Genomic DNA, 27094 nt, shown 5'->3' with positions numbered 1-27094 from the left:
ACTTTGTCATTATGGGGTATTGTGTGTAGATGGATGAGAGAAATATATTTAATCAATTTAGAATTTAGGCTGTAACACAACAAAATGTGGAATAAGTCAATGGGTATCAATTCTTTCTTTTAGTTTTTGCAAAGAAAGTAGTGTGTAGTTCCAGTAGTTGACTAGACAGCTACATGGCAAAAAAAAGTAATTAACAACTCAAACACTACCAAGCTTTGAATTTAGTTCAACTACCACAAAGCTACTGCAAAATGTAGTTAAATTACTAGTTGAACTACATGTCGTTCACTACTCCCCAACACTGCCCACAGCCGTTTTTTTAATGTGAGATTTGACAGTGGCCTTCTGTTATTTCTATGTTTCAAGTAAGCATTACTTCCTGTAGGCCTTCACTTCAACAAGGGGACATTCCTTCTATTCCTCTTCCTTTTCTCCAGTGTTGGAGCTGAAGGGTTAACCTCCTTAGAGTCACAGGGATATGGCCCCTCCCCAGTCTCACTGGTGAAACAGAAGCCCTGTGTTTTTAGACATTCCTTGTACTGCTCCCATCATGGTCGTCTGTCTGGCCCAGAGTATGGTGCAGAGGAGCTGCCGCTGGCTCCTGCCGTTCCCTACTGCCCTGGCTCTGGTCTACACCAGGGGTGCAGGAGGCACCCCTTCTCCCTCAGTTGCCCAACCGTCCACCTCCCAGGATAAGATTCGGACCGAGGATGACCTCCCCAGGATCAAAACCAGGGTGATGTTGTACAGATTGTATGTCCAAGGCTACTACAAGCGTCTACATGAGCTACAGGTACAGGAAAAAGTGAAATGTGTGTTATCTAAGTGGGCTTTCTATGTTTTCTTTGGCACTCAAAGTGGCTTGCTGCAAATATTTACCACTCTCTATGTTTTGGGTACTGTAAGTTTCCAATATCTTGCTGTGTGTTTCTGATATTTACTAACAAATTGAAACATGAGATCCGTCAATCTCTTTTTCCATTTTCGAATTAAATATACCTTCCTGCAACCCGCCTCACCCAACGTGGTACGGATCTGCATTTTTTTTTTTAGACCTTATAACTGGAACCTCCGTCAGAAGCTAGCCATCAGAAGCTAGAAGCTAGCCAACAGAAGCTAGCCAACAGAAGCTAGCCATCAGAAGCTAGAAGCTAGCCAACAGAAGCTAGCCAACAGAAGCTAGCCATCAGAAGCTAGAAGCTAGCCATCAGAAGCTAGAAGCTAGCCAACAGAGGCTAGCCATCAGAAGCTAGAAGGTAGCCATCAGAAGCTAGCCAACAGAAGCTAGCCATCAGAAGCTAGAAGCTAGCCATCAGAAGCTAGAAGCTAGGTAGCCATCAGAAGGTAGAAGCTAGCCATCAAGAAGCTAAGCTTCTGCTTAGCAAAGCTAGCCTTCAGAAGCAAAGCTAGCCATCAGAAGCTAGAATGTAGCCATCTGAAGCTAGCCATCTGAAGCTAGCCATCAGAAGCTAGCCATCAGAAGCTAGAAGGTAGCCTTCAGAAGCGAAGCTAGCCATCAGAAGCTAGAAGGTAGCCTTCAGAAGGTAGCCATCAGAAGGTAGAAGCTAGCCATCAAGAAGGTAGTCTTCAGAAGGTAGCCTTCAGAAGGTAGAAGCTAGCTTGATGATGGTAGCCTTCAGGTAGCCTTCAGAAGCAAAGGTAGCCTTCAGAAGCAAAGGTAGCCTTCAGAAGCAAGGCTAGCCACCAGAAGCTAGCCACTAGCCTTCAAGAAGCTAAGCTTCTGCTAGCCTTCAGAAGCAAAGCTAGCCTTCAGAAGCCAAGCTAGCCTTCAGAAGCAAAGCTTCAGAAGGTGGTCTTCAGAAGCTAGAAGGTAGCCTTCAGAAGCGAAGCTAGCCATCAGAAGCTAGAAGGTAGCCTTCAGAAGGTAGCCTTCAGAAGATAGAAGCTAGCAATCAGAAGCTAGCCAGAAGCTAGAAGGTAGCCTTCAGAAGATAGAAGCTAGCAATCAGAAGCTAGCCTTCAGAAGCTAGAAGGTAGCCTTCAGAAGCAAAGCTAGCCATCAGAAGGTAGCATCAGAAGGTAGCCATCAGAAGCGAAGCTAGCCATCAGAAGGTAGCCTTCAGAAGATAGAAGCTAGCAATCAGAAGCTAGCCTTCAGAAGCTAGAAGGTAGCCTTCAGAAGCAAAGCTAGCCATCAGAAGGTAGCCTTCAGAAGGTAGCATCAGAAGGTAGCCATCAGAAGCGAAGCTAGCCATCAGAAGGTAGCCTTCAGAAGCGAAGCTATCCTTCAGAAGCAAAGCTAGCCTTCAGAAGCTAGCCAGCTAATTAGCTACTAGCTATTTAATTATTGTTAGCCACTGCTAGCAGTTTTTACCTTAATAATATCTGCGAGTCTGCGCAGCGAGATATCAGCCCAGAGCATATTGGACTGCTTCCCCCCCCCCCCACTACATCACCGGACTCCTGCCACAAGCTCTGGACCATTTCACCGGATCATCGCAGCTAGCTAGCGAGTGGCTATCATGGCTAGCGAGTGGCTATCATCAAGCTAGAAGGTAGCCTTCAGAAGCTAGCCATCAGAAGGTAGCCTTCAGAAGCGAAGCTAGCCATCAGAAGGTAGCCATCAGAAGCTAGCCATCAGAAGCTAGCCATCAGAAGCTAGCCTTCAGAAGCTAGAAGGTAGCCTTCAGAAGAGAAGCTAGCCGCTAGAAGCTAGCCATCAGAAGCTAGAAGCTAGCCATCAAGAAGCTAGCCTTCAAGAAGCTAAACTTCTGCTAGCCAGCTTCTGCTAGCCTTCAGAAGCAAAGGTAGCCTTCAGAAGCAAAGGTAGCCTTCAGAAGCAAAGGTAGCCTTCAGAAGCAAGGCTAGCCACCAGAAGCTAGCCGCTAGCCTTCAAGAAGCTAAGCTTCTGCTAGCCAGCTTCTGCTAGCCTTCAGAAGCAAAGCTAGCCTTCAGAAGCAAAGCTTCAGAAGGTGGTCTTCAGAAGGTGGTCTTCAGAAGCTAGAAGGTAGCCTTCAGAAGCTAGAAGCTAGCCATCAAGAAGCTAGCCTTCAAGAAGCTAAACTTCTGCTAGCCAGCTTCTGCTAGCCTTCAGAAGCAAAGGTAGCCTTCAGAAGCAAAGGTAGCCTTCAGAAGCAAGGCTAGCCACCAGAAGCTAGCCACTAGCCTTCAAGAAGCTAAGCTTCTGCTAGCTAGCCTTCAGAAGCAAAGCTAGCCTTCAGAAGCCAAGCTAGCCTTCAGAAGCAAAGCTAGCCTTCAGAAGCTAGAAGGTAGCCTTCAGAAGCGAAGCTAGCCATCAGAAGCCAGAAGGTAGTCTTCAGAAGGTAGCCTTCAGAAGGTAGCCTTCAGAAGGTAGCCTTCAGAAGATAGAAGCTAGCAATCAGAAGCTAGCCTTCAGAAGCTAGAAGGTAGCCTTCAGAAGCAAAGCTAGCCATCAGAAGGTAGCCATCAGAAGCTAGCCTTCAGAAGCGAAGCTATCCTTCAGAAGCGAAGCTAGCCTTCAGAAGAAAAGCTAGCCTTCAGAAGCTAGCCAGCTAATTAGCTACTAGCTATTTAATCATTGTTAGCCACTGCTAGCAGTTTTTACCTTAATAATATCTGCGAGTCTGCGCAGCGAGATATCAGCCCAGAGCATATTGGACTGCTTTCCCCCCCCCCACTACATCACTGGACTCCTGCCGCAAGCTCTGGACCATTTCACCGGATCATCGCAGCTAGCTAGCGAGTGGCTATCATGGCTAACGCCCTTGTCCAGAAGTACCAGTTAGACTCGAGCTAAGCCCATTCCCCCTGCTAGCAAACGAAGTACACCAACTACAATAACTCTCTTGCCAATTGGCCCATCTGTAAATAGCCCATCTAACCAACTACCTACCTCATCCCCATATCTGTTTTTTTCTGCTCTTTTGCACACCAGTATTTATGCCAGTATTTACTTTGCCACTATGTCATGTAATAAACATTACCTCCTTACTTAATTTGCACACACTGTATACAGATTTTCTATGGTGTTATTGACCCTACTTTGTTTATTCCATGTGTAACTCTGTTGTTTTTGTTACACTGCTTTGCTTTATCTTGGCCAGGTCGCAGTTGTAAATGAGAACTTGTTCTCAACTGTCCTACCTGGTTAAATAAAGGTATATAATATATATATATTTGTTGCCGTAGTAACCCGCGGATGAGTGCAATTTAAGGAAAACAGGCAGTCTCAGCTGACATGCAGTGTTGTTTACCTTCTCTAAGAGCTGTCTTGCACTGGAAATACAATCCCCATTGACACAGCAGGGATTACAAAAGTACAGCGGTTTACATTTGTTGTACCAGAATGCATGTTGAAAGATTTGTTGACCCCATTTCCTAATATCAATCCAGCTTTTCAGTTACATAACAATGTGGAAAAGACTGAATAGTAGATGTGTGTACAACAAAGTAGGCCTATACTATATGTAACCCAGCTAGTCTTTCTCTCTCTCTCACTCTCACTCTCACTCTCTCTCACTCTGTGTGCTAGGTGTATGAGAAGCAGCTGTACGGCCCCATGTACAAAATAAGCATAGGCAGCATTAACTCCGTTGCTCTCAACAGTGTGGAGCTACTGGAGGAGCTGCTTAGGAAGGACGAGAGGTTCCCCAGCCGAGGAGACATGTCCCTCTGGACAGAGTACCGGGACCTGAGGGGCATTGGTTACGGCCCCTTCACTGAGTAAGGGGACAGGGATGCCCTTTTGGTGGGAAGTGATGAGATCACTTAAGAGAGGGATATAGCAGTGGCAAGGGGAAAGCAGTCACGTTAGAATATACTGTACATATATAATATGTCTTATGATCACACTCAGTGACGCGGTGAGGTCGGTGGCTGGGTAAGCACGGGCTCTTATCAAAGCCAGATTTACTAACAAACCTTGATGAAGCTCCAACAACCAGAGTGACATAGGCTATTAAAATCCTCTGACTCACCTGTGCGTCAATGTAAGTAACATAATAAACAAAACGCCGTAAACATCTGTCAGATTAAGCTAGATACTGTATTTTTTGCACGGGCTGTGTCTAAATCCACCGCATCTGCCTGTGGTGGCCTTCCACATCTGTGGTGGAAGGTGGCCGAGCTACAGCAGTGTTTTTCAGACCACGAGACATCCCGACAATGTCTTCTCACAAAAAACGTTTGCAGCATCCGAACGGCCTACAAACTTATGACCACTCTATAGACGGATGACTCTCACAAACATGATGGTGTCCTCCGTTTTACTCTGAAGGTCTGAAGGTAATCCATACAAAGGAATGAAAGGCAGTACAGAGGTAGTTTTGTGCTCACAAAAAAATGTATTCTTTGGACAAGCTTCAATACCATACAACTCTCCTTCCGTGGCCTCCAATTGCTCTTAAATACGAGTAAAACTAAATGCATGCTCTTCAACCGATCGCTGCCTGCACCTGCCCGCCCGTCCAGCATCACTACTCTGGACGGTTCTGACTTAGAATATGTGGACAACTACAAATACCTAGGTGTCTGGCTAGACTGTAAACTCTCCTTCCAGACTCACATCAAACATCTCCAATCCAAAGTTAAATCTAGAATTGGCTTCCTATTTTGCAACAAAGCATCATTCACTCATGCTGCCAAACATACCCTCGTAAAACTGACCATCCTACCGATCCTCGACTTCGGCGATGTAATTTACAAAATAGCCTCCAATACCCTACTCAATAAATTGGATGCAGTCTATCACAGTGCCATCTGTTTTGTCACCAAAGCCCCATATACTACCCACCACTGCTACCTGTACGCTCTCGTTGGCTAGCCCTCTCTTCATACTCTGCTAGGTAAAGTCCCCCCTTATCTCAGCTCGCTGGTCACCATAGCAGCACCCACCTGTAGCACGCGCTCCAGCAGGTATATCTCTCTGCTCACCCCAAAACCAATTCCTCCTTTGGCCGCCTCTCCTTCCAGTTCTCTGCTGCCAATGACTGGAACGAACTACAAAAAAATCTGAAACTGGAAACACTTATCTCCCTCACTAGCTTTAAGCACCAGCTGTCAGAGCAGCTCACAGATTACTGCACCTGTACATAGCCCATCTATAATTTAGCCCAAACAACTACCTCTTCCCCTACTGTATTTATTTATTTGGCCACATTGTATATAGACTTTTTTTTCCTACTGTATTATTGACTGTATGTTTGTTTTACTCCATGTGTAAATCTGTGTAGTTGTATGTGTCGAACTGCTTTGCTTTATCTTGGCCAGGTCGCAATTGTAAATGAGAACTTGTTCTCAACTTGCCTACCTGGTTAAATAAAGGTGAACAAAAAATATATAAAAAAACATCTCCTTGATATAGGACAGACACTTAAAAACCTTATTCCTTATGATTTATTTTTTGACTGTCTGTTTTGCCATTTATGAACTTGTTATTCAATGCGTTTCCATTGGTTACTTGTGAATGCCAATTAAAAAAAAATACTTAACGGTGTCCGAAAATTCTAAATCAAATGGCTAAATGATCCATTCGAACATCTTAACAATTTCATAGGTTAGCTTAGTAAAAGTGTTATTTGGTAATGACGTTTCAGACTAGTGGACATTCCAGTACTCACTGTTTGCCTGCCCGACAGCTAGCAGTGAGGGAGACGGTGGTTGCTAGTTATTGTTTGCGGTGCAATAGTGTACATTTGTCAGGTTGTTTTTTTCTGCCTAGAAGACCCGCTAAACACCAGTCTCAACGTCAACAGTGAAGAGGCGACTCCGGGATGCTGGCCTTCTAGGCAGAGTTGCAAAGAAAAAGCCATATCTCAGAGTGGCCAATAATAAAAAATGTAAAAAAGGATTAAAATGGGCCAAAGAACACAGACACTGGACAGAGGAACTCTGCCTAGAAGGCCAGCATCCCAGAGTCGCCTCTTCACTGTTTACTTTGAGCCGGATGTTTTGCGGGTACTATTTAATGAAGCTGCCAGTTGATTACTTGTGAGGCATTTGTTTCTCAAACTAGACACTAATGCACTTGTCCTCTTGCTCAGTTGTGCACTGGGACCTCCCACTCCTCTTTCTATTCTGGTTAGAGACAGTTTGCGCTGGGTCTGTGAAGGAAGTAGTACACAGCGTTGTACGAGATCTTCAGTTTCTTGCCAATTTCTTGCATGGAATAGCCTTCATTTCTCAGAACAAGAATAGACTTGACGAGTTTCAGAAGCAAGTCCTTTGTTTCTGGCCATTTTGAGCCTATAATCGAACCCACATATGCTGACGCTCCAGATACTCAACCAGTCTAAAGAAGGCCAGTTTTATTGCTTCTTTAAATCGGGACAACAGTTTTCAGCTGTGCTAACATAATTGCAAAGGGGGTTTTCTAGTGATCAATTAGCCTTTTAAAACTTGGATTAGCTAACACAACGTGCCATTGGAAAACAGGAGTCATGGTTGCTGGGCCTCTACGCCTATGTAGATATTCCATAACAAATCTGCCGTTTCTAGCTACAATAGTCATTTACAACATTAACAATGTCTACAGTGTATTTCTGATCAATTTTATGTTATTTTAATGGACAAAAAAGGTGCTTTTCTTTCAAAAACAAGGACATTTCTAAGTGACCCCAAACTTTTGAACGGTAGTGTATGTGTATTAAAGTAGTAAAAAGTTAATTATTTGGTCCCATATTCATAGCACACAATGACTACATCAAGCTTGTGACTCTAGACATTTGTTGGATTCATTTGCTGTTTGTTTTGGTTGTGTTTCAGATTATTTTACGCCCACTAGAAATTAATGAAATCATACCTTGAAGGCAGAACTCAGTGTGTCAGAGTGAGCAATGAGCTGTCGCCCACTCTTAGCTATGATGTGGGCGTGCCCCAAGGGTCAATACTGGGGCCCCTCCTGTTCAGCTTGTACATTAATGATCTGCCTTCTGTCTGTACTGGGTCTGAAGTTCAAATGTATGCAGATAATACAGTGATATGTGCATGCGAAGAGCAAACAACAAGCTGCACAAGAACTCACTACTGTAATGGTCCAGGTTACAAAGTGGCTCAGTGACTCGTGTTTGCATCTCAATGTGAAAGAAACAGTTTGCATGTTCTTCACCAAGAGGGCAACAGATGCTACTGAGCCAGAAGTCTATGTGTCAGGGGAGAAGCTCCAGGTGGTATCTGATTTTAAGTACCTTGGCATCATACTTGATTCCAACATCTCTTTTAAAAAGCATGTGAAAAGGTAATTCAAATAACCAAATTCAACCTAGCTAATTTCCGATTTATACGAAATAGTTTGACTACAGAGGTAGCAAAACTACTTCAAATCTATGATACTCCCCCACTTAACATACTGCTTGACTAGCTGGGCCCAAGCTTGCTGTACAACATTAAAACCTATTCAGTCTGTCCACAAACAGGCTCTCAAAGTGCTTGATAGGAAACCCCATAGCCATGATCACTGTTACATCCTCAGAAAGCATGAGCTCCTGAGTTGGGAAAATCTTGTGCAATACACCGATGCATGTCTTGTATTCAAGATCCTAAATGGCCTGGCTCCCCCTCCACTCAGTATTTTTGTTCAACAGAAAACCCAAACATATGGCAGCAGATCCACAAGGTCTGCCATGAGAGGTGACTGTATAGTTCCCTTAAGGAAAAGCACATTTAGTAAATCCGCTTTCTCTGTGAGAGCTTCCCATGTCTGGAATACACTGCCATCAGACACATAACTGCACCACATATCACACTTTCACAAAATGAATGAAGACATGGCTAAAGGTCAATCAGATTTGTGAACATAATCCCTAGCTGTGTATTGCCACTTTCCATGTTTTCTGTAGCTTGTGAGGTGTGGAAACACTTTTGTTGCTTTTATGAATTTTGTCTTGCTGCTTTTTCTATGTTGCTCTCTGTATGCTACGTCTTGCTTGTCCTATGTTGCTTTGTCTGTATGCTCAATGATTGTCTATATTGTAATTGTTTTTAATAACCTGCCCAGGGATTGCGGTCGAAAATTAGCCGGCTGGCTAAAAACCGGCACTTTTAGTGAAACGTTGATTAATGTGCACTGTCCCTGTAAAAAATAAACTCAAACTCAATGGTAAATCATGTATTGTGACATCTTGGGTCACTTTTATTGTAAATAAGAATATAATGTTTTCTAAACACTTCTACATTAATATGGATGCTACCATGATTACGGTATATCCCTGAATGACTCGGAAATAGTGAGTGAGAAAGTTACATAGGCATAAATATTGTATCCCCCCAAAAATGCTAACCTCCCCTGTTATTTTAATGGTGAGAGGTTAGCATGTCTTGTGTATCTATAATTTTCTCAGTGCGTCTGTAACAACTTGGAGAAAGAGCGCAACACATACACACTGACAACATCTACATCTGTTCAACTCTCCTGTGCCGTTCCTAAGCCAGCCTTTCGGAAGCTTTACCTTCACACAGCCTGTCCACATGTGCTGTGTTGTCTGCACAGCCCTAAATCCAGCCGTTTGAAAACGCAACCTGATGCCATTTTTTGTGTCATAGCGCAATTATAAAACTGGATGGGGGGGGACAAAAATGCAATTTCAGAATGTGAGAGGATTTAACATGATTTTTGATTGACTACCTCGTCTCTGCACCCCACACAACTAATTATCTGTAAAGTCCCTTGGTGAATTTCAAATACTCTCAAAGAAGGGCACCTATTGGTAGATGGGTACATAATCAATGTCTGCTTTTTTATTTATTTTTATCACTTTGAGCATGGTGAAGTTATTCATTACACTTTGGATGGTGTATCAATACACCAAGTCACTACAAAGATACAGGCGTCATTCCTAACTCAGTTGCCGGAGAGGAAGGAAACCGCAATGAAGCCAATGGTGACTTTTTAAAACAATTAGTTTTAATGGCTGTGATAGGAGAAAATTGAGGATGGATCAACAACATTGTATTAACTCCACAATACTAACTTAAATGACAGAGTGAAAAGAAGGAAGCCTGTACAGAATAAGAATATTCCAAAACATGCATCCTGTTTGCACTAAAGTAAAACTGCCCAAAATAAACTTTGTCCTGAGTACAAAGCGTTATGTTTGGGGCAAATCTAACACAACACATTACTGAGTACCACTCTTCATATTTTCAAGCATGGTGTTATTCATCATGTTATGAGTATGCTTGTCATCGGCAAGGAGTTCTTTTAACGAAAACAAGAAATGGAATAGAGCTAAGCACAGGCAAAATCCTAGAGGAAAACCGTGTTCTGTCTGCTTTCCAACACACCCTGGGAGACAAATTCACCTTTCAGCAGGCCAATAACCTAAAACACGAGGCCAAATATACACTGGAGTTCCTTACCAAAACGACATTGAATGTTCCTGAGTGGCTTGGTTAGATTTTCAAGCTGATTGAAGTAAAAAATATATGATAAGACTTGAAAATGGCTGTCTAGCAATGGTCAACAACTAACTTGACAGAGCTTGAAGAATTTTAACATTGTACAATCCAGGTGTGCAAAACTCTTAGAGAATTATCCAGAAAGACTGGTGATTCTAACATGTATTGACTCAGGGGGATGAATACTTATGTAATGAAGATAAATAAGTGTTTCATTTTCATCAATTCTAACATTTTGTAAATCTTTTTTCTTCCACTTTGACAAAGTATTTTGTGTTGATTGTTAACAAAAAAATGACGATTGAATCCATTTTAATCCCACACTGTAACACAACAAAATGTGGAATAAGTCAAGAGATGTGAATACTTTCTGAAGGCACTGTATGTATATCACAGGGTAAGCACTGTCTACCCAGCCTACCTTGACTACACATCACTGCAGTGATGCCATTGATACACTAGTGCTCTGTCATGAAAGAAAATGCTACAGATCCAGTGATTCAAAAAAAAGGCTGTCATTACACATTTCCATAGACCATGCGTGTGTGCAAGGCAGGAAACTTGAACTATAGACTAACACAGCACAGTTTGCACTGGGAGTGTCCTTTTTAGAACCATCAAACTGTATGAGATTACATATATTTTACTTAGTATCCATCTAGCTTTGTGACATTTCCTATGCATATCAACACAGATGCTTCAAATCGAGAAGCAGTGCAGTGGTTCTGATTTATTTCCTTAGTTTTGTGTTCCGTGAACTCCACGTGCTGCAAGACCAGCACAACACCCTGCGTGGATTTGTAGGTCAAGGTCCAGTCACGTTAATCAAACCGGATGCTCAAAAACAGTAAATCCATTTAAATGAGCCGGTTACGTAACAGTAGTAATACACTATTGTTACATACTGTATGCAATTTACACAGAAGCTGAAATTAAAGCTTTATCCCGTCTTATCCTGCTTGAATTCAATATGAAGTTACCTAAATTCCAACATGTACCAATTAATGAATGTCTCATCAATGTTATTGTTGTGAATGTGTCATGGATGTTTCCTGATACAGTATATGTTTCCTGACAGGGAAGGGGTGAAGTGGTACAATCTGAGGACTGTGCTGAACAAGCGCATGATGCACCCTAAAGACTCGGTGCAGTACGGAGACGTGGTCAACGAGGTGGTCAGCGACCTGATCAAGAGGATCTACCATCTACGTCGAACCAGCCCGACGGGAGACCTGGTGAACAACCTGTCCAATGAGCTCTACCGATTCTCTCTGGAGGGTACGTGGGAAATTCTGCCTGTGGGTCGGGACAGCGATTCTTTCACCCTTCACTATATCTACAGTTCATTTTAAGTTCAATGATTTGATTAAGTTGGGTCAAGTTGCATGTTTAACTGGGTCTTTTTAAAGCATCCAGGTATAATGCTAATATAATTCTAACTTGTTATAAGCATTAATAGGCTTTCAAATGTCTTATAACAAGGATTCTAATGTCATGTGGGCTATCTCGATGCATAACATTTTCAACTGTCTCAAACTGGCTGTTATTTAGTCCGGCTCATTATGAGATGATTATACGACATTATAACGGGGTCATACATGCTAGTCTTGCTATGCATTACAGCTGCATCCTAATGCCTCATACCTGGATGCTGTAAAGCTGTGGTCACCAACCTTTTCTGAGTCAAGATCACTTTCTGAGTCAAAATGCAAGCCTAGATCTACAGCTCAGATTTGGTTTTAAACATTACTTAAATAGTAACGCAAGCTTATCGAAACACTGCTGTACTCCTTCATTGCAGCTGCTGTGCTGGTTGTAGCGGGAGTGGAAGTAGGGAGAACGCACATTCTATGGTTTTTAAGTGTTAACAAAAGTGTTGACAGTGCTGAATAACAACTTTAAATATGAACTTACTCATAAAAACAGCAGCTCTTTGCTGTTTTCGTTGAGTCTCTCCAGTCATGGTTTAAGGTGTTTTGTAATAATATGGAAGATTATGCTTTACGTAGTGTCTGGCATCTTAGTATGTCAGATGAACCGACAATGCTTGTCACTACCTCCGAAGTAGGCAGAGGCTAGGAGGAAGTGAGATGCATTGGGTGGGATCCTTTTTTTAAAAAGAAACTCACAATCATCAGCTGTATACGGGAGCTTTCTGATTTACAATGTAGCATAGTCAATATGTTATTCATTAATGACCCTGGACTTTGAGTCAGAGGGGATAGTCATTTTGAGACACCAAAACTGCTCAGACTTAAACAGTGATTCTTCAGCTACCTTATTTCCATCATCTTCAAGAGGTCATTTTTACTGTCCCTAATGCACGTCATATAGCAAAAGGAGCATTCCAATACTTTGAAATTCTATTGTATCTCATTTTGTCCAATATTGATAACCTATTAAATGGAGCTTTTGTAGTCTGGAATCAGCAGAATATATAATTTTCCTTTGACAGGGAAAATTAATCTGAATCCATTTGTAAAACAGTACTCAAACGTTCAATTACAAAAATGGTCTTAAAGCTTCCTAAATGTAGGTACAACTACACATCTGCATTGAGAAACTGCCAGGGTATAAAGGTAATACAACTTGAAGGGTATGGCACCGTTAACTTCACGTTGATCCATTCTTTGAAGACTCTAACAGACATGACTGTTAACATGCGCACCTGAGCTCGGTATGTTTTATAACACTCGAGTCCTGTCACGTGGCTGAGGAGACTTTCCTTGAGTAATTTACACATCACAAACATCACTTCAGAGTTGTTTGGTTGCTTGATGAATCTCGAGCGGCTGGATTTATTTGTTAATAAAGTCACCACCATTGTAGACTTTACATTTAAGGGACTGGGTAAATTTAGTTTCTTACTTGGATAAAAACATGATTACAAAGAACAGTTAATTTGGTCTGCACAGCTTGGAAACACTAATCCTGCATAATAACCCACTTGTACACATTGAAGTGTCTGCATTCATCCTCCTCACTTCGCTGAAGAAAGTAGATTCGGACTTTGACCTAGTGAGTTGGAGACAAGTGTGAATCTGACAAACATATTTGGTGTTGTCCCCAAGGGCTGATTCACATTAACTTTGCTCCTGCTTTACTCTCACCAACATCATCGGCAGTGACAGTGCCGAAAACCAGGCTTCGCCCTACAGCTTACCACGACATCCCATCCCTGCAGGAGTTTGTGGACATGACTGACCTGAACACTAGTGCAGTTGAGGGATCTGACGCCAATGAACGTGGACCTCATCATGCAGCCAGCACTGGGCATTATGTTCCACGACCTGACCAGGCTAGAGAGCAAGATTCTGATCTCCTATAAAATCTTCACTCTGGATGAGGTGAGCAGAGACCTGCACTCCCTCAGGCTCCTATATGTGGACGTACAAAAAGAGTTTGGTGTCATGGAGAGTTGTTTAGAACCTCTGACCAGCCTGATGTGGAGTTCTGCTGGCCTCGCCTGCACTGCAGCTGTGATTGGAGAACTGGGCCAGAGACAAATCTAATTGTCCCACTGGGTCAAAATGTTTTCAACAGGTAGTAAAAGCTGTGTTTACTCTCTCTCCATGCTGCTGAGCAAATGATAGTGATGACTTTGCTGTTAATCTGTCCCTTTGCATCATATGTACAGTATCAGCAGTGATGGTGTCTGTGCTCCATAAGTCTATGGCTTCACCATTCATGTGCAGACAAAAGTTTATCTTAAACTTTAAATTTCTGTTCTTCAGGAATCTCTTCCATCCTGTTTGAGACGCGGATCGGCTGCCTGGAGGAAGAGATCCCGGTGGAGACGCAGCACTTCATCGATTCCATCGCTCAGATGTTCTCCTACAGCTTGCCGGTGGCCATGCTGCCCAAGTGGAGCCGCAACATCCTGCCATTCTATGGGCGCTACATCGCTGGCTGGGAGGGCATCTTCAAATTCTGTGAGTTCTTCAGCATAAGACATTCTGTGCACTTCTGCACATCTCAAGGATTTAAGAGCATTGGATTGGAGTGTGCATTGTTGATATTGGAATTCATTTGATTACCTATTAGTACAGATAGATAACGATTTTCTTTTTCAGCTGTGAAGTTTATTGAGATGAAGATGGAGGCAATTCAGAAGCGAGTGGACACAAACCAGGAAGTTGAGGGAGAATACTTAACGTACCTCCTCTCCAATACAAAGATGACCAATAAGGAGGTGTACGGCAGCATCGCTGAGCTGTTATTGGCTGGAGTCGATACGGTAAGTAAATCTGTGGAGGTTAAACTACCGTCTCAGTTTATGCGGTGTGTGAGTTTCAAATTAGGGGAAGCAACCCGGGGGGGAAAAAATCCTTTATAATAAAGTAGCCTATTGCATGTACACTACCAGTCAAAAGTTTGGACACACGGGGGGTGCTGTTGTAAGCCAAGGATGTAGAACGCATTTCCCTAGTTAGTGACCAAATTTATATATTTAACCTCGCAAAATTGTATGCATTTCTGTTTGGTCAGGCGTCTGAAGAGACCTCTAAACAACTCAGATCAAGTCTGAGAAATGTTGTAATGTCGTCTACCCAGCCAAAAACGGAGTCTGAAAGAGCAGGCCGCAGCAAGCCCGCGCCCTCCTGATTCAGCCGTGGAGCTAAATCAGGAGAGGGAACACTGACCCACAGGAACACTGACTGTAGAGCTGCTACAATCTGTGATGGGTACCCTCAAAACCGATATTTTTGGTAGAGAGAGAGTAAATTTTACCCATCTCAGGTCAGAGATATCAATGGTCGAAGACGAGCTTAAAAAATCTATAGAGAGTATACAGAATAAGCTCGACACACACGTAGCAGCCTTATCGGAGCTTGGTGCTACAGACCACAGCACTCGCATTATTGAGCTAGAGGCTAACGTTGGCTCATTAATAACTAGGGTGATATACCTCGACAATAGATGCGAAGATATGGAAAGTAGAATGCGGAGGAACAACATTGATCTTCTGGGAATACCGGAGGGAGTGGAGGGCCCAAGACCGACAGAGTTCATGGCCCAGCTGCTTCAGAAGCTGCTCGGCCTGCACGGTTGTGTCTAAGAAGGGGGCTAGCTTCGGAGCTATGAAGCGCCAGCTACGCGCCTGCCCAGGCATTCAGTACTGGTTGCAGAGCAGGGAGATATTCCTACCCCCAATTTGAATAGAGATGGAGGACGCCTCATCTATACTGGCATCATTGTCTGCCCTCGCTCACTCCTCCGTTACAGGCCCTTACTCCTCCTTCACCAAAAATGTGTCAAAACAACATTGAAGATCTGGAGTCAATTTAGACGCCACTTTGGGTTTCAGACAACCTCTTCTTTCGCTTCGGTAACCTCAAACCCAGCTTTTCCCCCATCTATGGTTGCTGGTGCTTTCTCAACATGGTCTAGTCTTGGTATTAAAATATTTAGAGATCTCTATATTAACAATACATTAAGTACGTTTGAACAATTATTAGCTAAATTTGGGCTCCCCAGACATAATTTATTTAGGTTCTTACAAGTCAAGAGTTACGTCCACAGCATAGATCCAGGATTCCCCAACCTTCCTGGTGAAACACAGTTTGACACATTTCTTATCCCACTTCCTACTCTAAAAGGCAACTTGTCAATAATCTATAGTCAAATTTGCTCACTACAAACCACCTCATCAAACAATATTAAATCCTCATGGGAGGAGGAACTGGGTGAGGAAATATCTGATGAGCTATGGGAAGGGGCACTCAAAAGGCTACATACCTCTTCTATTTGCGCTCAGCACGGTCTCATTCAATGCAAACTCATTAATAGGGCTCACTGGACCAAAGCGAGATTATCCAAAATGTACAACGGATGTGAACCCTAATTGTGTATGATGTAACCAGTCTCCTGCTAATCACGTACACATAATTTGATGTTGCCCATCTCTTGTTGGTTTCTGGAAAGACCTCTTTAACACACTCTCAGAATTAAGAGGCACACAGATCGAACCAGACCCTTTTATTGCATTATTTGGGGTTTCCTTTCCCACAATACAACTGGCCAAAATGAATAAGGATGTCATTGCCTTTGTCACTTTGTTAGCGAGATGATTAATTTTTCTTAGATGGAAATCCTCTGCACCCCTTTCTCATGCTCTTTGTATTAAATCCATTTAAATTGCATAAAGTTGGAAAAAATTAAACACACCCTCAATGGGTCTATAGACAAATTCTATGCAATGTGGGCTCCCTTCTTTTCTTATGTTAAACGACTACATTTCTCTGCAGTTCCAGAGTGATGTATATTTATATATCGGTGACGTAAGAGGCCTGGTATGTGTATACATGGAATCTCGGATGATAAGGAGGACTGTATTATCTGTGCTAGTTGACTTGTAACAACTATCAAAATATATATTTTTTGTCTTTGTTTTATTTGTTATTTCTGTCTGTCTCTTTGTTTTGCTGTATTGTTGTCCTTGATGTGTTGTTTTATATTACTACCAAATAACTTACAAGTTTAATTATTTTGTAAATATGGTGTTTGAAAATCCAATAAACACAGTAAAAAAAAAATTATTGACACCTACTCATTCAAGGATTTTTCTTTATTTTACTATTTTCTTAAATATATTTTACCCCTTTTTCTCCCTAATTTTGTGGTATCCAATTGGTAGTTACAGTCTTGTCTCGTCACTGTAACTGCTGCAACTCCTCCGAAACACAACCCAGCACAATGCCTGCTTCACCCGGAAGCCAGCCGCACCAATGTGTCGGAGGAAACACCGTACACCTGGCGACTGTCTCAGCGTGCACTGCGCCCGGCCCTTCACAGGAGTCGCTAGTGCGCGATGGGACAAAGATATCCCTGCCGGCCAAACCCTCCCCTAACCCGGACGACGCTGGGCCAATTATGCTTCGCCCATGGGTCTCCCGGTCGCGGCCGGCTGCGACACAGCCTGGACTCGAACCCAGAATCTCTAGTGGCACAGCTACTCGAGAGGCTAATATACTATTTTCTACATTGTAGAATAGTAGTGAAGACATCAAAACTATGAAATAACACACATGGAATCTTGTAATAACCAAAAAGGTGTTAAACAAATTATATTTTAGATTCTTCAAAGTAGCCATCCTTTGCCTTGATGACAGCTTTGCACACTCTTGGCATTCTCTCAACCAGCTTCACATGGAATGCTTTTCCAACAGTCTTGAAGGAGTTCCCACATATGCTGAGCACTTTTTGGTTGCTTTTCCTTCACCCTGCGGTCCAACTCATCTCAATTGGGTTGAGGTTGGGTGATTGTGGAGGCCAGGTCATCTGATGCAGCACTCATCACTCTCCTTCTTGGTCAAATATCCCTTACACAGCCTGGAGGTGTGTTGGGCCATTGTCCTGTTGAAAAACAAATGATAGTCCCACTAAGTGCAAACCAGATGTGATGGTGTATCGCTGCAGAATGTGGTGGTAGCCATGCTGGTTAAGTGTGCCTTGAATTCTAAGTAAATAATTGACATTGTCACCAGCAAAGCACCCCCACACCATCACACCTCCTCCTCCATGCTTCACGGTGGGATCCACACATGCAGAGATCATCCGTTCACCTACTCTGCGTCTCACAAAGACACAGCGGTTGGAACCAAAAATCTCAAATTTGGACTTATCAGACCAAAAGACAGATTTCTACCCGTCCATTGCTCGTATTTCTTGGCCCAAGCAAGTCTCTTCTTATTATGGGTGTCCTTTAGTATTTTTTAGTATGACGGCCTACCAGGGAACGGTAGGTTAACTGCCTTGTTCAGGGGCAGAACGACAGATTTTTACCTTGTCAGCTCAGGGATTCATACCAGCAACCTTTCAGTTACTGGCCCAATGCTCTAACCACTAGGCTACCTGCCGCCCCAGTGGTTTCTTTGCAGAAATTCGACCATGAAGGCCTGATTCACACAGTCTCTGAACACTTGGTGTTGAGATGTGTCTGTTACTTGAACACGCTGTGAAGCATTTATTTTGGCTGCAATTTCTGAGGCTGGTAACTCTAATGAACTTATCCTCTGCAGCAGAGGTAACTCTTGATCTTCCTTTCCTGTGGCGGTCCTCATGAGAGCCATTTTCATCATAGCCCTTGATGATTTTTGTGACTGCACTTGAAGAAACTTTCAAAGTTCTTGACATTTTCCACATTGACTGACCTTCAAGTCTTAAAGTAATGATGGACTGTCATTTCTCTTTGCATATTTGAGATGTTCTTGCCATAATATTGACTTGGTCTTTTACCACATAGGGCTATCTTCTGTATACCACCCCTACCTTGTCACAACACAACTGATTGGCTCAAATGCATAAAGAAGGAAATAAATTCCTTTTAACAAGGTACACCTGTTAATTGAAATGCATTCCAGGTGACTACCTCATGAAGCTGGTTGAGAGAATGCCAAGGGGTATGCAAAGCTGTCATCAAGGCAAAAGGTGGCTACTTTAAAGAATCTCAAACATATAATATATTTAGATTTGTTTAACACTTTTTTTGGTTACTACATGATTCTGTATGTGTTATTATTCTACAAAGTAAAAAAGAAACTCTGCAATGAGTAGGTGTGTCCAAACTTTTGACTAGTACTTTAGGTGTCATAACCAGCCATAAAAGAACTACAGTGGTAGTTCAAATTATTCTTTGTGTCAATAAAGGAGATCTCTTTAGGCTCCTTTTTGATAGGAGCATCTGCCCCCTTGTCTTTGTGTTCGGTCACTGGGAAACAGAACAGCTGTTCAATGCTGGAGTAGTTGGTCTCCAGAGGAGCGTCTTTCTTACAGTAGTTGTCATAACCAGCCATAAAATGCAATATATGGTCACAATAGGTCTAAATATATGTGTCATAACAGCTGACATAACTTGTCGTAACCGGTCATAATATGGTCATGTCAGCTGTTATGAAATATTATGACATGGTTTGGAGTGTGTCAAAACGTTGTGATGCTAGGTGTCAAGTAAAGTGTTACAGAATGCTGTTCATTGATTACAACTCAGCCTTCAACAACATAGTGCCCTCCATGATCATCACTAAGCTCAGGGCCCTGGGTCTAAACCCATGCCTGTGCTACTGGGTCCTGGACTTCCTGATGGGCTGACACCAAGTTGTGACGGTAGGCAACAACACCTCTGCCACGCTGATCCTCAACACGGGAGTCCTACAGGGGTGCATGCTCAGCCTCCTCCTGTACTCCCTGTTCACCCATGACTGCGTGGCCGCGCACGTCTCCGACTCAATCATCAAGTTTGCTGACGACACAAAAGTGGTAGTGATTGCCAACAATGACGAGACAGCCCACAGGGAGGAGGTGAGAGCCCTGGCAGAGTAGTGTCAGGAAAATAACCTCTCCCTCAATGTCAACAAAATAAAGGAGCTGATCGTGGACTACAGGAGACAGCAGAGAGAGCTCGCCCTCATGTCACAGGAAGGCCAAGAAGATCATCAAGGACCTCAGCCACCTGAACCACTGCCTGTTCACCCCGCTACCATCTAGAAGGTGGAGGCAGTTTAGGTCCATCAAAGCTTGTACCGAGAGACAGAAACTATATTTCAATCTCCAGGCCATCAGACTGGCTTCATTAACTGTTAATCTGATGGATTTTGGATGTCCTTGGTCTTATTTATTTGTTTGGGGGTCTATACATGAGGCCAACTTCACCATATTGTCCTGGAGGCATACTTACACACCCAGTCTCATTTCTTTGCGTGAATGATATCTCTCAAATTTACACACCCAGTCTCATTACTTTGGTGAATGTCATTGTCATTGCGTATATCAACACTATTTTTGGACACTATTCTCAAATTGTTTGCTATCCCTTTACCTTTCTTTCTGTGCCACTAAATATACCCTACTGGTAATGTTACTAGGGCCACGTTCAGTTGAAAAATGTTCTTGAATTAAGTTATTTGTTCTTCATAGTATATTTCTAAAACGTTGTGTCCTGCTGAACGCTCCCCCAGGTTGTTAGCTATAGCTAGCTAATGAGGTAACATCACTGAACAAGGTGTAGCCTAAACAAATGGTTGACGGCCCAGTCCAAAAGTAGCCTAGTTTTAGAACAGCCCACGATATTTACATTTAAGTCATTTAGCAGACGCTCTTATCCAGAGCGACTTACAAATTGGTGCATTCACCTTATGATATCCAGTGGAACAACCACTTTACAATAGTGCATCTAACTCTTTTAAGGGGGGGGGGGTTAGAAGGATTACTTTATCCTATCCTAGGTATTCCTTAAAGAGGTGGGGTTTCAGGTGTCTCCGGAAGGTGGTGATTGACTCCGCTGACCTGGCGTCGTGAGGGAGTTTGTTCCACCATTGGGGTGCCAGAGCAGCGAACAGTTTTGACTGGGCTGAGCGGGAACTGTACTTCCTCAGAGGTAGGGAGGCGAGCAGGCCAGAGGTGGATGAACGCAGTGCCCTTGTTTGGGTGTAGGGCCTGATCAGAGCCTGAAGGTACGGAGGTGCCGTTCCCCTCACAGCTCCGTAGGCAAGCACCATGGTCTTGTAGCGGATGCGAGCTTCAACTGGAAGCCAGTGGAGAGAGCGGAGGAGCGGGGTGACGTGAGAGAACTTGGGAAAGTTGAACACCAGACGGGCTGCGGCGTTCTGGATGAGTTGTAGGGGTTTAATGGCACAGGCAGGGAGCCCAGCCAACAGCGAGTTGCAGTAATCCAGACGGGAGATGACAAGTGCCTGGATTAGGACCTGCGCCGCTTCCTGCGTGAGGCAGGGTCGTACTCTGCGAATGTTGTAGAGCATGAACCTACAGGAACGGGTCACCGCCTTGATGTTAGTTGAGAACAACAGGGTGTTGTCCAGGATCACGCCAAGGTTCTTAGCACTCTGGGAGGAGGACACAATGGAGTTGTCAACCGTGATGGTGAGATCATGGAACGGGCAGTCCTTCCCCGGGAGGAAGAGCAGCTCCGTCTTGCCGAGGTTCAGCTTGAGGTGGTGATCCGTCATCCACACTGATATGTCTGCCAGACATGCAGAGATGCGATTCACCACCTGGTTATCAGAGGGGGGAAAGGAGAAGATTAATTGTGTGTCGTCTGCATAGCAATGATAGGAGAGACCATGTGAGGATATGACAGAGCCAAGTGACTTGGTGTATAGCGAGAATAGGAGAGGGCCTAGAACAGAGCCCTGGGGGACACCAGTGGTGAGAGCACGTGGTGCGGAGACAGATTCTCGCCACGCCACCTGGTAGGAGCGACCTGTCAGGTAGGACGCAATCCAAGCGTGGGCCGCGCCGGAGATGCCCAGCTCGGAGAGGGTGGAGAGGAGGATCTGATGGTTCACAGTATCAAAGGCAGCCGATAGGTCTAGAAGGATGAGAGCAGAGGAGAGAGAGTTAGCTTTAGCAGTGCGGAGCGCCTCCGTGACACAGAGAAGAGCAGTCTCAGTTGAATGACTAGTCTTGAAACCTGACTGATTTGGATCAAGAAGGTCATTCTGAGAGAGATAGCAGGAGAGCTGGCCAAGGACGGCACGTTCAAGAGTTTTGGAGAGAAAAGAAAGAAGGGATACTGGTCTGTAGTTGTTGACATCGGAGGGATCGAGTGTAGGTTTTTTCAGAAGGGGTGCAACTCTCGCTCTCTTGAAGACGGAAGGGACGTAGCCAGCGGTCAAGGATGAGTTGATGAGCGAGGTGAGGTAAGGGAGAAGGTCTCCGGAAATGGTCTGGAGAAGAGAGGAGGGGATAGGGTCAAGCGGGCAGGTTGTTGGGCGGCCGGCCGTCACAAGACGCGAGATTTCATCTGGAGAGAGAGGGGAGAAAGAGGTCAAAGCACAGGGTAGGGCAGTGTGAGCAGAACCAGCGGTGTCGTTTGACTTAGCAAACGAGGATCGGATGTCGTCGACCTTCTTTTCAAAATGGTTGACGAAGTCATCAGCAGAGAGGGAGGAGGGGGGAGGAGGGGGAGGATATGCTTTATGAATGTAAAATGTGGCCTGCCAATGCATGATAGAAAGAAAAAAACGTAGTGCCATTTTATGAGTCATGTCTTTTGAACGGTAGCCTAAGGGCTAGAATCAAGACGTTTTCTCTGAAGAAAAGATGGAGACTTGGATACAGAACCTGTATATGAAATTCAGTGGGAAAAGTGTAAGGATTGATCGAGACTACAAATTCAAAGACAGCCTACTTTTCTAAAGCCTACTGAAGTGGGAGTAAAACATAGCTAGACTATTGTTTTACTATTAAACTCAATGCTGCTATTGTCTTTAATATCGTAAAGCAGCTTGTGTTTTTTAACCAGGCAAAGGGTAGCTAACTAGAAGGCTGGTGGTGACTGTTTAGCTAAGGTGAAGCAAGAGGGTCACCTGCGTGATGTGTATAATCAGAGCCTGTCTGCCTACACTCGTTGCTTGCGCCCAGCAGCTCACCAGCTGATGAAGGCTGTGTTGCTACTCATCTGTGCTGCTAATATTAATTTAGTGAACTGAAAAATAATAGTAATTTTTTTCTGGCTCTATTTAGTCAGTTATAGTCTCGTCAATTGCCACTGAAAAATAGGTGTTTGACAAATATTTGAGTCACTATTTTTGTTGACAAAATTAACACCGATTCATGTCTGAGTAACTCAAACATTACAACAAAATCAATGGGCTATAAAAACCTAGCTAAAAATGTTACCTGACATGGGCTAGGTGATCTGGACATTTCTGACAATATAAAAGTTCTCTACGGTCTGTAATGACTGACATTACATTAGCAAAACTGCTTATGCACTGTCCAAATTCGACATGGCACCTTCTGCATTCTACTATTACAACTTTGAAGAGTAAGTTGAATGCCTGACTGAGGGAAGGGGTGGGACCACTGATTTTAACCAATGTTCTAACCAAAAGTTCACAAGTATGGCCCCAGTGTGTTGTACGATAAAGGCATGTATTCACTAACCACAGGAGGTTGGTGACAACTTATTTGGGGAGAACGGGCTCGTGTTAACGACTGGAGCGTAATAAGTGGAATGGTATCAAACACATGGTTTCCAGGTGTTTGATGCCATTCCATTTGCTTTACTCCGGCCATTATAATGAGCCGTTCTCCCGGCAGTAGCCTCCTGTGTCACTAACGCTGCTGTTGTCATATTTTAAGACATCCAATACCATGATGTGGGCGATGTACCTGCTGTCCAGGGACTCCAATGTGCAGAACACCCTTTATCAGGAGGTGTCCCGCTGTATACCAGGAGACAACATTCCATCTGCTCAAGATGTCACCTGCATGCCATACCTCAAGGCTGTCATCAAGGAAACACTAAGGTAAGAAATGTGAAAGTGGTCGTGTACGTCACTTTGGAAAGGATGGAGTTCTTGAAAGTTCCCTTATCTTGCTCTATAACACCATTTCTGATGTACTTCCTGTTCTCCAGAATGTACCCTGTTGTCCCCCTGAACTCACGCATCATGGCAGAGAAGGATGTCATCATTGGCGGACATTTTTTCCCCAAGAAGGTTAGTCTCTCTTTAGGGAAACAACCAACTTTCAAGTACATCTTCACTTTACTGTCCTAAAACTGACCCAACCATAAAAACAAAACAACATTTGAATGCATGTAAATCATGCCGTTGTTGGTATAGTGCTGTAACAATTATTTCCCTCTCTGCTGTTTTGTGTCTGTAGACTTCGTTTACAATGTGCCACTACGCCATCAGCCAAGATGAAAAGACATTCCCAGAACCATCGAAGTTCAAGCCTGAACGATGGTTGAGGGACGGCCGAGTCCGACCAAACCCCTTTGGCTCTATCCCATTTGGTTTTGGGGTTCGGGGCTGCGTAGGTCGTCGGATAGCTGAACTGGAGATGTACCTGGCTTTGTCACGGGTAAGAGCAGTTTACAGATACATTGCACTACACTATTTCAACCAACAATAGATTGTGTAGAGTGGATTTTGTAGTAGCACAGTTGACTTGGTAAAGGTTAAAGAGGAAACTTGCGTTCTAGGATCCAGTCGAAGTAAAAAATTAAATAATACAGAGCTTTCAGGGTACAGGTAGGGCTGTTGCTAACCATGTGTATGTGACAAATAAAACATTTGACTTGATTTGCGGTGACCGTATTACCGCCACACTGGCGGTCACGATTCATGAGGGCAGTCAAATTCCATGTGACCGTTTAGTCACGGTAATTAGGCTTCTCCAAGCTCTGATGCTGGTGATGGTCATTAGTAGCCTACCAAACTTGCTAACTGCCTGGTACTCAGCACTCTATTGTCCCTCTAATCACTTTGATATCAATGCAAATGTAATCGAAAATCTAATCAAACACTTCATATAGGCTATGCAATTGCGAGAGAAAACAGAGTGATGGCCTCTATTAAAGAGAGGAGGATCCCATCAGCTTTCTATAGGCTAGGCCTACTATATTTATTTCTCAACTTTCCTAATATTAAGCACATTGCTTATATTTACAAAAGGAGTATAGACTACCTGGCTGGCATGAAAATGAACCACGGGAAAAGCATCCTCCATTTGCTATTTAAGTGCATAGTTCACCTGTTTTGAGACAGGTGCATGATAATGGTCCATTCTAAATAAAAACAAATTTCACACATATATTATTTAATATATGTAAAGACAAGATTAAATAAAGAACAGTCTGATGGGTGACAATATTTGTCTGATGGGCGACTTTTTCGAATCATAGTCGCATACATGTAACCTAGCCCATAGACCTATATGTTTGGTAAGGTTTGTATGACAACTAAAGTGACCAAATAACTTCTTAAAATTAAGCACATTAATCCGCTTTACAAGGGGTGTAGAGCCTAACTGGCATACGTATGCAGCCCGTGAGTCAAGTTTGGGGAAGATCATTTTTACCATAAAAATGCACCTTTTATAATAAAAGCATTAATAAAAGCATGCATAATCGTATATGCGGTCACTTTTGATAATGGTGTTTTCCCGCTAATGGAACATTCACGCTTATAGCCTACTGCCATGTGCACATTGCTGCTCTTATAATGTGAAGAAATAGCCTAATAGTTTATCAACATTTTAAGCTAAACATTCTGATCTGTTGCATCAGCCTCATTGTGTAAAAAAGATTTTGTTATGCTAGTGGCTGTATTAATTTGGTATGTATCGCATCCTTCAACTGACCCAGACTCAAGACTATGTTTGGAATATTTATTTATATTATATTTAGGTCAACTTTTATACTATTTTTTTTATTTAACTAGGCAAGTCAGTTAAGAACAAATTCTTATTTACAATGACGGCCTAGGAACAGTGGGTTAACTGCCTTGTTCAGGGGCAGAACGATAGATTTTTACCTTGTCAGCTCGGGGATTAGATCTAGCAACCTTTCGGTTACTGGCCCAACACTCTAACCACTAGGCTACCTACCACCACTATGGGGGATAGTAGATTGACCTAGGCTAGTGCTTTTGCTGTTTGTTAGGCCTACTTTGTTAGGCCATCTTGTTGGCTGACGAAAAGTAAATGTGGACAGTTATTCCAATATATTCAATATGCACCTCGGAATAAGGACGGGCGCAGTTGCATCCCCGAAGTGTCTGTCTTCACTTGTAGCCTGTTAGAAAGACCCGATCACCTGATGGAGAGCCCGCATAACTCAGGGAGACGGGAACAATGGCACAGGTGATACAAAACATGCAAAGGCTAATAGCATCAGTGGCTAAAAATTAATGTGGCTAAAAGGAAGAAAAAAATATTATTCTGAGTCTCAAGATTATATAGTCATTCTGAATTACGTATTGGCCTATATACATCATTATAGATGTTGGTTGATATTAAACTGATACAACTTTGAGTTGAACAATGAGAACATCTATCGAAAAAAGCTATTGAATGCAATAGTGTTTTAATATGAAGATTTCACAGACATACTTCCTCCTCAAGAAAGACTGTGTAGTTAAAGGTTTGGACAGGGTATTGAAAATTGTGGAAAATACCCTCCTAAAAAGGAAACGCTGGCCAGGAGTCTTGCTCGATGCTTAGGTGGACGACTTAGGCCTATTCTCTCTTAGTGAATATATAAAGGCATCTTGATCTGTAAGGGCTACTTCAGTTACTACTAGACCTAGAACTCAGGGCGGTTGGTGGTTGTCAGGAAGCCGATAGGACAGGAATGTTTTTTGAACCTGAATACTCCCGAAGAGACCCTGACAATGACTGAAAATGATATTTTCTCTCCCCCAGATAATCAAGCTATTTGAAATCAGACCGGACCCCAGCATAGGAGAGGTGAAAGCTCTCAATCGCTCCGTCTTAGTAGCAGACAGGCAAGTCAATCTGCACTTCCTGGAGAGGACAGACAAAGCTGCCCTTTGATATGTTAAAGACAGGTGATGGCCATTTGTCACCAAGCAGCCTACAATATCTATCGCTGAATGTAAATAAACACACACTACAGTTCAAAAGTTTAGGTTCACTTAGAAATGTCCTTGTTTTAGAATGATAAGCACATTTTTTTGTCCATTTAATATAACATCAAATTGAGCAGAAATACACTGTAGACATTGATAAAGTTGTAAATGGCTATTGTAGCTGGAAACGGCTGATTTAATAATTTTTTGTTTAAATGGAATATCTACATACACGTACAGAGGCCCATTATCAGCAACCATCACTCCTGTGTTCCAATGGCACGTTGTGTTAGCTAATCCAAGTTTATCATTTTGAAAGGCAAATTGATCATTAGAAAACCCTTTTGTAATTATGTTAGCACAGCTGAAAACTGTTGTTCTGATTTAAAGAAGCAATAAAACTGGCCTTTAGACTA

At 43.1% G+C, this 27094-nt stretch overlaps 1 protein-coding gene across 2 annotated transcripts; it reads left to right on the top strand.

Moving 5' to 3' along the window:
* The first annotated feature begins 480 nt into the window (after positions 1–480).
* LOC139538368 (sterol 26-hydroxylase, mitochondrial-like) lies at positions 481–27094 on the top strand. 2 transcript variants are annotated; one of them, XM_071340338.1, is made up of 9 exons: positions 481–793; positions 4475–4665; positions 11414–11613; positions 14070–14267; positions 14409–14572; positions 23440–23606; positions 23717–23798; positions 23968–24168; positions 26512–27094. In XM_071340338.1, exons 1-9 carry the CDS (start codon positions 551–553, stop codon positions 26641–26643), a joined length of 1578 nt encoding a protein of 525 aa, XP_071196439.1. In that variant the 5' UTR covers positions 481–550; the 3' UTR covers positions 26644–27094. The 2 variants fall into 2 exon arrangements, with proteins under 2 accessions (XP_071196439.1, XP_071196441.1); XM_071340340.1 differs by having other exon boundaries at positions 661–793; positions 4549–4665.

Source organism: Salvelinus alpinus, chromosome 14 (assembly GCF_045679555.1).
Source record: "Salvelinus alpinus chromosome 14, SLU_Salpinus.1, whole genome shotgun sequence".
NCBI lineage: Eukaryota > Metazoa > Chordata > Actinopteri > Salmoniformes > Salmonidae > Salvelinus > Salvelinus alpinus.
The sequence above is the reverse complement of the archived record's forward strand: the minus strand, read 5'-3'. Positions and strand labels throughout refer to the sequence as shown.

Bases quoted from the DNA above. Each gene is read 5' to 3' on its own strand.
- LOC139538368 (XM_071340338.1), top strand. From the start codon at position 551: ATGGTCGTCTGTCTGGCCCAGAGTATGGTGCAGAGGAGCTGCCGCTGG. The intron at 11,614-14,069 runs GTACGTGGGAAA...TCTGTTCTTCAG, and splicing joins CTACCGATTCTCTCTGGAGG to GAATCTCTTCCATCCTGTTT. The intron at 14,268-14,408 runs GTGAGTTCTTCA...TTTCTTTTTCAG, and splicing joins GGAGGGCATCTTCAAATTCT to CTGTGAAGTTTATTGAGATG.